Below are 14,804 nucleotides of genomic sequence, written 5' to 3'. Positions count from 1 at the left end.
AAATATTCATTAGAAATTTATTTTATTAAATTAAATTTAATAAAATAAATTTCTAATGAATATTTTCTTAGAATTTGTGTTAGGTCAATATGTATCAAGTTAAAAAGAAATAAAGAAAAATATATAGTAAAATTTTATTATTGTGAAAGATAAATATAATGCACTATCCAATAATGTTTAATAATATTATATTTTGCATATACAAATATAGCATTTCGTATTTAATTAATATACTATTCCGATGAATTATCGATGATTACTATTGGATATGATAAAATAATATTAATTTTTATAGTAATAACATAATCAATCACTTTTAATTAATTATTATGAGTCATTTAGGTATTAAGAAAATAAATAATATTTAATAAAAAATAAAATAGACATAACATGCGAAATTAACTCTTAATATTTTAAATTAAATTTTCACCTTTCTAACGATGATTTTACTATATCACTCCTTATTATAAGTCCTTTATGTATTAGAAAAATAAGAATAACAAAATGATATGTCAACATAAAATATTTGATTGACTATCAAAATTATATTAGTGCCACATAAATTGAGACGGGATAGAAGAACATATAAAGCAACATATATTATTTGAAAATGAAATAAAAAGTACTGTAAATAACCATAATTAACGAAAAAAATAAAAATTGACTGATTTCTGCTTCAACTGCTTCAATCGTGATTTTAATGTACAATGATGTTTAAAGAGGGTAAAATGGCATAATGGGATATAAAGAGGATAAAATGTATGTAGTAAAGTGTGAGAAGAATAAAGTATAAGTAAATTTTATTACTATATTTTAAAGAAATTAAAGAAAAGAAGTATAAAGTTTATTTGCAAAAGATTTTTACAAACTAATTTAAATATAAATAAAGTAAATTTAGGTACAAAAAAACATGTATCTATCACAAATTTGCTACCAAATACTTCGCACTTTCTTAACATTAAGAAATTTTCTATCAAATATGTGTAGCCATCTTTCTCAACTTTTTACAGCTCCTCAATATTAATTAACATTTCTCTGTTTTAAAAATAAAATTAAAAAAAAAAAATCTCAACTCTTCCTTCTTATTAAAAAACAACATTTTTCTCCTATGTTAAAATTATAATTAAATAAAACAATAGCGAATCTAAGGTGTGTATTCTCTTTATCAGGTAAGTTTACATAATTCTTAATCTTTGTGATATTGAAAATCAATAATCTGCTAGATATTTGATTTAAGTCATTTCATCAGATTTACGCCTCTTCTTTCTTTATATTTATGATCGTAAAATTCAATAAGAAGGTTAAAAAAAAGGTTTCAATTGTGATCCCCTCTGCTCAATCATACTAATGAAAATATTCTACTGCTCAAACTTTCTACTCCAAGATAAATCCTAAAACTTAAAAATTGCAATCCACATGTTCCACTATTGGGCCCATGCTGACACGGGCCTTGCACTTCTAGTATAAAAATAAGGACCGGTATGGTTCAGGAAAATAAATAAAAAATATTCACTTTATTTGATATTTTTGAAATTGATCAAAAGAGAGGTGGAGTTGTGTTTGGCCATAATATTTTGAAAAAAGGATATTTCTGAAGTCAAAAATTTAAAAAGTGAAAATAAATTTAAAATTCTTAGAGTTTTATGAAAATTGGATTATTTTATGAAAATAAATAATTTATATTTTTTTTGGAAAAAATAATAATTAAAAAGTGGTAAAAGTGAACCCAAAAATAGTGAAAACACCTCAAAGAGTTTGAGGTGTTTTTCAAAAATTTAACTACTATGAAAAAGTATTTCAAAATATTTATGGCCAAACAAGTATTTCAGAATAAAGTGAGAACATATTTTGAAATATTGTGAATAATATTAAGGAAAAAGGGTCAAATATGCCCCTAAGACCCTGATCCGACCCATAAGCAAATAATTGTCACATCACAAAAAATAATTGTCACATAAGCAAATAATTGTCACATCACAAACAATAAATTCACCAACTCTTTCATATCCTGATCCGACCCAAGACCACTTAAGACACCGTAATAGGAAGGATGCACTGACAAGGATATAGGTGGTGATGGCGGTGACTGAAAATAGTCTTAACAAAAAAGTAGGAGCTGATGGAATAGTACGTCAGTACGATCACCAGACCATGGTGGCTGCATCACAAGTGAATCAGGAATGTATCCCATTGGCAGCGGCCGCATGCAATGGCAAGAATAGTTATTTTTGTTATTCGCACAATAAGAATCAGAATTAGTATAATTACCACCGTGGCCATCACAACATGACGAAGATGCAAAACAAAGTCCACCATCTTGAAAATCTAGGCATGGTTGAATAGCTCCGCAGAAATTTTAAAAGCAAACCAAGTTCTTCAATTTCCAAGTTTGACACACATCTCAACAACTTCTTCCTAGCAACCAATTCCTCCATAACAGCTATCACATTTTCCGGATTCTTTCCATTCAAAGCAGCTAACAAAGCCTCCTTGTGCATAAATTTCCTCAACAACTTATCACGCTCCGTCACCTTCATCTTCTTCGGCCAAAAGAGGTGAATTTATAAGTCTGCCAAAAGAGGTTAAAAAGGGTCTTGGGTCGAATCTTGGGTCTGATCAGGGTATAAAAGAGTTGGGTGGATTTATTTTTTGTGATAGAGCAATTATTTGCTTATATGGCCATTACAAATAAAAAAGAAAAAAGGGAATTGCAAATTTTCAGCAAATCACTTAACGTTTAAAGGGGTATATTTGCTCCTAAACTTTAACAGCGAGAGTATATTTGGACCAAATTTGTAACGGAGAGTATATTTAGACCTTTTCGCACAATTTAGGGGTATACTTGACCTTTTTCCCTAATATCAATTCATGGTCAAACATCTATCAAGGTGTTAACGTAACATCCTAATTAAATGACCATTACCTTGTGTCATTAGATAACATTGAAGAACCAAACCAAACACATAATTTGCAAGATCATTAAGTTTGTTTTATTAGTAGAATATTATAACCACATTCATAAAATATGAACTATATCGAAATAGTCACAGTCTAACATCTCACTTCTTACAATCTTCCCGACATTCATAGAAGGTTCTTCAATCAACTGCTCTTTATTTTTTTCCCTTTTTTGATATCATAAAGCAGACACATCGGTTTAGGAATGTCCTAACCGTTGTGTCTATTCTCTTTTTTATAATTATAAATATAAATTAAATGTATATAACTAAACATATAACAAGTGTATAACTGTGTAACTAATGGCAGGAATATATGGGAGAAGTGGAGGTGAGGGCAGCACATAATGTATTGGAAGCATGTGCACAAACAGACACAATTGAAAAAGTTGTGTTCACTTCCTCAGCAACTGCAATTATTTGGGGACATGAAAATGACCAAAACTCTGCATCCATGCATCTTGATGAAAGACATTGGAGTGACATTAACTTTTGTCGTAAATTTAAGGTATGCCCACATTTTACATTTTTAATCTGCAAATTAATTTATGGAACACCCTTCTTCTCTTTTCTTTTTTTGTATTGTTTGCGGTCCACAAAAAAAAATTTAGAAAATTGTACCTAATGAGGTGAAGAAAAGCAAACAAAAATACATAGTACCTAATGAAAATATTTATACAATATGTTAGCACAAATTTCTTTGATGTAATATGCCCAAATTATGTGAGTATGGTAAGGAGTCGTTTGATACGGTATATAAGAATAGTATTAAATACGACATATTAGTAATGTTGAAATTAGTAATATTGAGATTAGTTATGCCATGATGTCTTCTTATCTACTCTTTCTTTTTGTGTGTGTATTAATTAAGAATAACATACATGGCAAAATTTCTAACAGAAATGTTTGTTTTCAAAAATATCCTTCACACATTCTTTAGCTTTGTATACTTTGAGGGGCTTCAAGTGCAGTGCTTTTAACCATATTTATCCATATATAATTTATCTTATTATTGTTAATGACATGGTTATTTATGTATAAGAATAGTGTTATCATACATTAATTGAAAACAATGCTAAATAAGAAATTAGATAATACGAAAACTAATATTATTTCCTCTAATACGTCCTACAAACAGCCCTAATTAAATGTTTTTTTCATGGACAGCTATGGCATGCATTATCAAAAACGCTAGCAGAGAAGACAGCATGGGCACTAGCCATGGACAGAGGTATCAACATGGTATCAATCAACGCAGGTTTAGTAATGGGTCCTGATCTAACGGTCACAAATCCATATCTTAAAGGAGCTGCTGAGATGTACGAAGATGGAGTATTCGTGACCGTTGATCTTGATTACTTGGTGGAGGCCCACATTTGTGTTTATGAAGATATATCAACTTATGGACGCTATTTGTGCTTTAATCACATCATTAACCAAAATGAAGATGCAATTAAACTTGCTAAAATGTTGTCCTCTTTGCCTTCTTCACCTCAAAGGTACTATATATATTACTATCTCATTTTATTTTCTCCTCTCAAAATAATTATGAAATTCAAGTTTCTAAATAATTCGTTAAATTATCAAAAATGCAAATTGTTAAATATTTTCTTATTTTTAGAAATGATCCATTGCGATTTTGGTATATGTATTGTACACTGGTTTGATAAATATTTACCTAGCTAGATTCAGTGTTTATATCAAATCATATAAATTTGATGCAATATCGTGTGCAATATTTACATCTAACCAAAAGTCTACTCCTCTTCTTGTTTTTCTATTTATGAGCTCACCCATGTACGGTGAAAATTTGCAGTTAATCAATACTAATTTTCCATGACTAATCAAGTTAATTATAAGTTAACACTGAAAATTTTGTATTATTTGATGATCATTTATTGGTGCAATGCAAATACTGATTAAATTTTACCATCAACGTCCCCAAGCTTGCAAATACCCTTGTTCTATTACTATCTGCAATAATGTTTGCTGATGATCTTTTAAATGCAATTCTTGAATAATATCAACGTTGTTGTCTATGATAATTGAGATATTTAATATGGTGATATGAATCTCATACTTTTCCTTCTTTTTTTTTTTTTTGAATTGATAGTTTGGAAAATGATACAAGGATAATTCCACAGAGGATAAGCAACAAGAAGTTGAACAAACTTATGGTTGAATGCCAGCCACCGATCAATGACCTTATGGCAAATCAAGAGGAATGCTTATGAAAATAAATAGGAAAGAAAGAAGCGATTATTAAGCCCAAAGATGACTTATTGTATATGACATGTAAGTATGTGGATGTGCATGTTCAGTATTAGGAAAGAAATAATTTAAGAGCCCCATGTGGCTTTTAGGGGATATGATTACAATTTACAAGTTGTTTTGAAGTGCAAATCATTTACTTTAAGTCCAATTTGAGCAGAGAAACTCTTTTCCTTTATTTTTACTTGGTTCCCAGGTAGGTATTTTTCACCATTCAAACCATGGTCCTGATGATGGTTATCCCAAATCAACGAAGATCTAAGATGATCCTTTCGAATTATATCATAAGCATAACATAATTAAGATTCGCAAAAAACAACCCATTTAATAAAAAGTTCAACATAAACATTAATATGATATCCATATCTTAAAAATCAAACCCAAAACTATTACCCCACACTGTCTATGAAGCCTCTAACTTTAAGAATGATTTATGGATTGGGACATGGCCCCGAGTATATCATAAAACCAAGAAAATGAAAATAGAGGGAGTCGAAGACGAAAGAAAACTCCAAAGAAGGTTGTTCCCATAACAGATACAGATGATTTCTCCTGTATGTTCCAAGCTCCGATGGACCGAATAACATAGAGGACATGGAAAGATCGGAAGAAGTGTTAAGTGTCGCCTTCGGCTCTTGATCTCGAGGGACACTTCGTTTCCGTATATGCATTATGTATTTCACCCGACCGCGAAGCTCTATCCAAGAGTGCACCTTTCCCTTTCCTTTCCCTTTCCTTTCCTGACCGTAAATGCTAGAAACATAAGTGAAAAGTACAAACGTCTTCCGGTCGATAGAGGGCTCGCCACTTATCACCAGTTATCCTAAGAGAGAATGTGAATGTTCTAGTGTTGCACAGAATCACGAGAGAATGCCTCTGGTCCTACATCATAAAACGATATATTTAGCGTCCGGAGACGATCAGTATGGCAAGTACAGGCATGCAACCCAAGAAAAGGGATAAACTATTTTTTTTATAAAACCAGTCATAAAACACATTACCATCATCCATAAAATGAAGTGAGGGACAGGGGACATATATAAGGCATAAAGCGAAACTGTTAAAAACTTAATCTTGAACTATGTAATTTTTTACTGATACCTAGTAACCCACGGGCTATATGGGTTCGGTACACTCCAACTGGCAGGGCCACAGTCTATGTTCCCCGCAAGTACTGAGATTAGGCTAAAATGATCACCAATAGACTAGAGCCACCATATTATCCTCATGTTAAGGACACCATCCATCAGTCAATTAAGGTACGACATCCTTATGTCAGCAAAATATAGGTTTAGTCGTTGGTCACGAGGACGTACGTCTTCTCGATGAAACTACATAATTCCTTTTAAAGCCCAATTAAAATATTTTCATAAAACTTTATCCATGAAGTCTTTCATTAAGGCATTCTCATATTAGTATTGTTATACCAAGACTTGCAAGTCATTCACATCATGCCAAAAGACTTTTGTCTTTAAATTCACAAACATAGCCCTTAAGGGCTTCCAAAAGTCATGAACATAGCCCCAAGGGATTTCAAAAGCCATTAAACCTTTTACCATTTCATGAAATACATTATTTCGAAAGATGGAATAAACATTATAAAATTTTCATTGAAACAAATTTTTAAAGTGTGTTGAGCGTCATATTTTCATCATGCAAAATTCTTAAAAGTTGTGAATCCATATTACCAATTTTACCATTTTTATATGATACATTACGTTTCAAAACCCATCCTGTCATGACCTAAGACTACCCCCAGTCACAACACGGTGCTCGAAACCACAAGGGATCCCAAGCTAACCCATGAACTAGCATACTGCTTGAGCAACTGATTTAAATTAATTATATACACTAAGTTTTCTGAGCGAAAACATGATCATGAGAAAGTATTAATAAATGTAATACTGATAAATTTTACAACATGATAAAATTGAGGAAAGAAACTTGAATTACATGTAACGACTCTGCCTGAATATCTATGAAGTCTCTACTATACTGACTATAGATAGCTAGGACATGCCTCTAATTACCACTAATTAATACATATGAATAATAAAGATAAAGTACATGAACTATAACCGACTGGAGTCTCCAAAATAGGAAAACTCATCATCACCTGCTGGCTGAAAACTGCAAACTATCTGATTATGATGTGTAGGCTTTAACTGTTACCTACATTATGAGACAATGTAGCACATAGACACATACATGGATCAGTACTTTGGAATGTACTGAGTAAGTGGTGATGAATGCAATAAGTAAAACTGAGTAAATACATAATTTTAAAACATGCATGCTAAGTGCAAGTAAACTCACCAAGAGACTAAAATAAACTGAAAGCTGAAGTACCTTAAACATGAGTAACATACATAATCTGATAAGATGATGAATCACTACACTTAGTTTCTTAAATCTTTACTTTTGTAGAATAAGTAGAACTGAAGCTGGGAAGCGGTAAAACGTGAATACTGTATGTAAATCTCATGTAAAGCTGAGCATGCTGTAAAAATTGTACCGAGGATCATGTATGAATCCTGAGCATTAAAAAATGAACATGTAAAATTAAGAATGCATGACCAAGAACAACATGTATTGACATGATCTGAATAACGTGAAACATCTGTAAAATCGATTGAATAATTACTAAAATCTGATTACTTGGTCAAGCAAATTTGAACTAAGATTGACTGAATACTGACTGAAACTGTGGGAGCTATCATGCAATTGAATGCCTCAATCTGAGCTAATTGGGGTTCAACCTGTAACCCGTGTCAGTACCTTGCCACGGATACTATCACATGGCTGTGTGAATCCACTAATCGTGAGTTTCGAAGGACTATGGAGTCAGTCCTAAACTGATGGGTGACCCCTAAGAGAGTTACAGTCCTAAACTGGCGGATGACATCTCATAATCCTATGCTGTCTACGTAGTTCTGGAACTTAAGAACTGCTACTAAGGACCCAGTCCTAACTAGCCGGTGAGCCCCCATCCCTAGGTTCGCTCGGTGCTAAATTCTACTCCCAACTAAATGACACTAGTATTATTATGTATCTAACATGACATGGTACTGTACTGATAAGTGCTCAACATGAACATGGTAGTCTGAATATAGTAACAAAAACATAGTCTGACTAACTTGTAACTTGAAAATAGAAACATGTAAAAATCACAGAGGTATCGGGTGTTCATAACCATCCAACATTGAATGATCATAAAATACGATAACAATATTTAAAACAGTGATATAAAATCACAGTTCAAAAACTCAAAACATAAGGCATTTCAATAATTGAGTGAAATATATGATCTTGAACATGAGGATGAATTAAACTTGAGAAAATAATATATTCACATGGATTACTGCATTAATTTGATAGTTATCATGAGATCGATTGAGTATAACACGGATTCTTGAAAGTTTAGAACATGAAATAGCTTAATTTACTTGGAAACATATATGGACATGACTTGAATTCAAATTACAAATAAAAGCATGGGTTAAATTCATTTTGAACATGTATAAATTCATACTTTAACTAAAAGAGGATTTTTGGGCTCAATGGGTGAAAGGAACCTATTGATGAATACCCCACATACCTTAATTGAACAGATTCTTAAAGAAATCTTGAAATTGAAGCTTGAATCCTTGTCTTCTTGAAAGAAAAAGCTTTGATTATTGTTCTTGGGAAAGGGAAGGATTTTTAAGTGAATTGTTTTGAGGATGATGAGCAAATAATTCCCTTTTTGATGTTATAAATCATGTTTTGAACGATTGGGGTTGAGATAAAAGGACCAAATTACCCCTTGGCTCTTAGAAAGTTGAAACAGTAGGGAAATAATCTCCGCATCGCATCTCTTATTTTGGGGGAGAGACAAATGCACCGTGCACCTTATTTCAGGGGAGAGACCAACGCGCCGTGGGCTTATCGTGGAGGCTTACTGTTTCTCACGAAAATGGTCATAACTTTTCACTCGGGTATCAAATTAAGGCGGAATCGGTATTGTTGGAAAAATAATTAATTATATATCGTTTGGTGGGTTTGAGCTGAAAATTTTCACATATATAAAAAGTTATACACGTTCAAAGTTGACCCTTGTAGAATCGAATACAAAAATTTGGCCAAATCAAAGGCTCTTAGCTCAACTTTGCTCCAAGTGATTCCTATGAATATTTTTCACTTCATAAGCACTTCACACACTAGGATAAAGATCATGACTCATATATTCAAATATAAATCATGGGATTTGAGTTTATACACGTAGGAAAGATGGTTCAAAGTCTAGCCCAAAAAAACAGGGTGTTACATCGTCATTAATACTTAGAAAACTATAAAACAAGAATAGAAGTCAATATAAAGTTTTTCACAACAATCTCTTCAACCCTAGTTTCAAACAACCGTTAAAGAACACATAATTACTAAGTAAATTGACACAATATAATGATACTTAAAGTAAGGAGTGTTCAGCATGCCTTTTGATGGAAAACTCTTGATAAATGCAGGAAAATTGAAGCCTTAAGCTTGGAACCCTAGCCCTTTTTGCTTCTAGTTGTTTGAGAAGAGAAAAATGAGACCCTTTGAGTGATTTTGTCATATTTAGGAGTAGGGAACATTTTGGGTGAATGAAAAATGGATTAAAAAGGTGTGCAAAGATCCAAACATCCTTAAATACGCTTTAAAACATCGTCCCATTGATGAAATAGGAAGGCGTGACGCGAGGCCCATCGTGGGGAGCCCCCTTCGCATTGCAGGGCCCATTGCAAGGTAGACCCCTCGCAACACGAGGCCCACTACGCAGGCGAGGCAGTATCCCCCTGCAGGGCCATCGCACGATGCTCCCCTTGCGACACCTGATCATTTTTCAAGTTTAAAACTCCCCCGCCCCCCCAAATCTTTCGAACCCATCTCAAAGTATTTTATAGTCAATCTAGGGGTCACATCGGCTTGTTTCTAGCTTTATTTAGGTGTTTGAACATTCGTGGTTTTACAGTATTTGACACACATTTTAAGAAGTAATAAATAAAATAATAATTTTATTATTCTCTTCGTACCATTTTATGTGGAACTTTTTCCTATTTGTACGTCCCAAATTGAATATCACCTTACTCTAATTAGAAAAAAAATAAATTTAACATTCCTCTTTTAGCCTTAATAAAATGTTTTACATCCACTCAAATTTCGAAGAATTATTTCAGACTACATGTTTTAAAGTATTTCTGTTGTTCTTACATATAGTGTTAAGTCAAATTGTGCAACATAAAATAGAATGGAAGAAGTATAGAGTGGTCTTGAGGGAGTAAGTAATAAATTATCTCTTAAGTTTTTAAATTGAATAAAGAAAAACGGATATATATTTTTTGTATAGTGAACAAGAAAAATGAGCGAAGAAAGTAATACAAAGAGAAAACTCTGGATCAAAGCTTTATCAAATCAATTTTAAGTAAAATAAAATGCAGAGGTGACTTAAGGATGGAACTAATAAAACATTTGCTTTAGACTGTCAGAATTGTGAGGCCTAAAAAATTTTTAATGGTTAATTTTATAATTTTATATTCCCATTAAATAATATTGAAGATTGTAAAAAAAAAAAGTTACAAAATTTATATGAAAAAGGAAAAAAAAAACTATCTGTTTTTTAACAAAAACATTTTAAAACTTGGGACTAAACAACTCAAATCTTTATATTAAAAAATAAATTTTTTATAATAGCATCTAAGTTGATAAGTTGATGTATTGAAAACGAATGACTAGCATCTTATTAACTAGAATTAAGCTTTACTTTTATAAATAATAATATTTCTATATATCAAAGTTAAAGATTTTATGTCTTTTAAAAATAATACGTTAAAAACAAGGTAGTATGTAAAAATTTAAGAAATACTATGTCATTATAATTTTTGTATGATATAGAAACCATTCTTGGGCTGATGATCGAAAGTCGTGTTGATTTAATTCTTCATCGGCAGTGTATATATACTCTTCTCCAAATTTTTAAATTTATAGTCCTTCATTGTACTTAGTATTTCTTCAATGACTTTTTTCCCCGTGTGAAACCTTGTTAGGTGTGTAGTCATTATAATGAATTTAATTGTTCGCCTATTTTGATCTAACCAAGGATCATGTATTGAAAACCTATGGCAGTTAGTAGGATCTTCGTATGGAGCTCCCTAAAATTGATGATAATGAAAAAGTTGATTGAATCAGTGTTCATATTGAATCCTTAATTGTTATTTATGTCTTGTTGAAACTTAATAAAAAAATTGGTGTTGAGACAACATGTTATTTATCACCCTTTTCAAAAATTTGTACTTAAAGATTTTGAAGATTGAAATAACAAGACAATATTAAAGTTTAAAAGATACACATGCTCATTATTAAATGTTTTGCAAAAATTTATATCATAGTCCAGTTAAGGATGTTATCAAGTTTTTATTGGTAAGGAGGCGAACAAATATTGATATTAAACATTTTAGTGCATAATTATTAATTCTTTCATTTTTGTGAGATTCTCAAATTTTGGCTATTTTATTTTTGGTCTTTTCATACGTGAAATGTCAATTTTTGACTCAAATCATGTTCGAAAATATTAAAAGGATAATTCAGAAGAATTTCAAAATTTTCGAACAAAATTTGGGGCAGTTTTGGGATATGGAGGCAATGAGCCTCTGCGATAGCCCCACATCACGGAGGTAGGCTCTGCGATAGCCTCCGCGTCGCGGAAGCTATGTTTTCCTGCATATTTAATTAAAGTCTTAGAGGAATTTTTTGGTCTTTTTCCGTTTAAATCCATTTTCCACAACTTAAAACATGCCATAAACATTATATCACCTTGGAAATCCCCAAACAATTATTTCTTAATCAAAGAGGAGAAAACAACCTAGGGTTGAAAATTTTAAGCTTCAAGAGTCAAATTTCTCTACATTTTCATCATTATTGAGGTATGTGGGACTATCCTAACTTTCATGGGCATAACTTTACAGTTTTAATAAGCTTTAGTCTATATATATATATAAAGTAGGTTTTGGAAGTTGGTTATCAAGCATTACGAATCCTCTTTTTATGAAAGTATGCATTTGTTTTGGTGGTTTTTCATGAACTTCAATTATCTTCATGTGTATATATGTATGAATCCTGAGAAATTGTTATGAGAGCACAGTTTACGAAAATTTCCTTATTATTACGAAATTTATTGTCTTAACATGTTGGGAGTTGTTTATATGAACGGTTAAAAGAGGAAAATTTAAGTGGTTTTACTAGTTTATAAATGCTCTTGGGTTGTAATGAAGAAATTGCATGTGCTTTGTGAAAATATTGGCCACCACATGTTAAAGTATTGAAAAGAGAGTGTTCTGCATAAGTTTTATCGGTTATTTGAACTAAGAACTCTCATGTGATGTTTAAATCTTTTGGTGGTTATTTACATGTTTTTGAATGAGAAGGGCTATGAATTTGGTATGATATAATAAGAACTGCAAGTCTAGGTATGACGTTACCTATTTCGGGAGTCCCTTACTATGAAAGAAAAGAACATTTATAAGCATGAAACATGGTTAAAGAGGCTAACATTAGGCTTAAAGAGAGTTAGATGGCTATCCGAAGAAGGCACGAGTCCAGATAACTCGTAGCCCAAAATCGTGATTTGCCGATGCTGGATTATAGTACCCTATTTTGTGATCTTGAGTACTTTTGATTCATGTCGTCTCAATTTGGGACTATGGTTAGGAGCACTACTTTGTGATCTTGTGCACTACCATGACATGCTGACTTGATTGAGAATTATGGCACCCTGCTTTGCGATCTTGTGTGCCCTCCCCTTGTTAATACTCCAATCCTTGCGACAAACTTGAATTGGGGGTTTGGCCGCTGAGTCAAGGGCGGATTTCATATAGCCCCTGGAATTTTAGAATTTGTAGGATATATCATCTAGCTCGGAACTAAAACAAAGAGTCGAGTCAATGTCTTACTATGATTGAAAACTCTTCAAATCATGCCCATGTATTTTCATTTACCTTATGTTAACCTGTTTTATGAAAATACTCACTTATGTTATACAATATACATATATATTATATTTTTTGAATTGTTCTCCATACTAATTATTTTTCGAGTATTGATCCCCTATAGGTTCTGAGGCACAATCCCGTGGTCCTGCTAACCAGTAGATTATTTCCAGATATTCAGAGTTAGTGAGCCTCCCTTACATTGGAATGCATCTTTCCCATGTGTTATTTTCTTTTTGATTTTATGGTTTGGCCGGATGTCTTGTCCCGATTTAGGAAGATTAATATGTTCAAATCAGTAGAGGCTTCGTAAATTGTCTCAAATGGATTTGGGTTTTCTTATGAATTGATGTTAAAAAAAATTTAAGATTGATTATGGGACTACCATATTTTCAGCTTATCTTCTGCACTTTTAATTTTATCTATGGTTATGCTTATGATTACATGCTAAGGGGTCTCTCGGGCCTTCACGGTGGGATGCCCCTTGTGGTCAGGGCCTCGATTTGGGTTGTGACAGTTTTGTTCATATTAATATATTTTATTTTTTTTAATTAAGGGATAATAGTTTTTTTTATATCTACATCAGTAGCAAAATTTGATATTTATTGATAGTTTTTTGTGTGTGACATCGAGCTTTAGGACCAATGATGTATTTTTAAAATGTTGCTCGTTGTTGCATATTTTAGGATAAGTTAATTGTTGGTCTTTAAAACATAATTTAGGACCAATTACTTGTTGGTCTTTAACGTACATTGTGTTAGAAAATGTTGTATAGTTAGCTAATTAAGTTGTACAGTCTAGAATTAGTTAAGAGAGGAATTTAGTTAATTAGAGGTTGGATTAGTATAGTTGACTATGATACAGTTATTTTACAGCTATAAAAAAGCTGTAAGTATAGATATTTTTGGATAGAGTTTTTCCATTTTGATTCAATACAGTTTCTAATTCCCTTCTTTCTTCTCTTTCTCTCTCTCTCTTCTCCTTTTAGCTCATCTTCCATTGATGTGAATTTAATATGGTATCGGAGACACACACCAATTGATTTCATTGCCCTATAGCTTCATCTTTTCTTTCTCATTTTGCTCCTCTCGCTTTTGTTTCCCTTTCTCTCTAAACTTGCTCAATTCGATTGGAAATAGCGACGGGAACCTCTATTGATACTTCTGGACCAACACCTGCTAACCCTTATCAAATTGACTGTAATGATGTACTTTATGTTCATCCTTCTGATGCACCAGGCAATTCTTTGGTTCCCCAGCTTCTGGTTGGTGCTGAAAATTAGTCTAAGTGGAGTAGATCTGTCAAAATTGCACTGCTTGTGAAGAAAAAATTAGGGTTTATTGATGGAACCTGAAGTAGAGAGAGTTATGTCGGCAATGAGTACAAATTACGTTAATGGGATCGATGCAATGTAATTGTACAAGCATGGATTATGGCTTCTGTTTTGAAGGAATTACGAAGAGGTATCGTCTATCCAAACAGTGCACAAAAGGATTGGATAGGATTCAAGAAGCTATACGATAAAATCAATGCGACCAGAATCTATCACATGCACAAAGAAATTGGTGATTTGAAT

At 32.3% G+C, this 14,804-nt stretch overlaps 1 protein-coding gene across 1 annotated transcript in view; it reads left to right on the top strand.

Annotated features, from left to right (window-relative positions):
• Positions 1–5,379, top strand: part of LOC107870786 (cinnamoyl-CoA reductase-like SNL6) — a 9,525-nt gene extending 4,146 nt beyond the window's left edge. The window contains exons 3-5 of the mRNA XM_016717432.2: positions 3,268–3,465; positions 4,125–4,456; positions 5,071–5,379. Of these exons, the coding sequence (XP_016572918.1) occupies positions 3,268–3,465; positions 4,125–4,456; positions 5,071–5,191 (651 nt within the window). The 3' untranslated portion in view covers positions 5,192–5,379. The remainder of the gene's footprint in view (positions 1–3,267; positions 3,466–4,124; positions 4,457–5,070) is intronic.
• The last annotated feature ends 9,425 nt before the right edge of the window (positions 5,380–14,804 follow it).

The sequence above is a fragment of the Capsicum annuum genome, chromosome 1 (genome assembly GCF_002878395.1).
Source record: "Capsicum annuum cultivar UCD-10X-F1 chromosome 1, UCD10Xv1.1, whole genome shotgun sequence".
In the NCBI taxonomy this organism is placed as follows: domain Eukaryota; kingdom Viridiplantae; phylum Streptophyta; class Magnoliopsida; order Solanales; family Solanaceae; genus Capsicum; species Capsicum annuum.
Note: the sequence above shows the minus strand (reverse complement) of the source record. Positions and strands in the feature narration are given on the sequence as shown.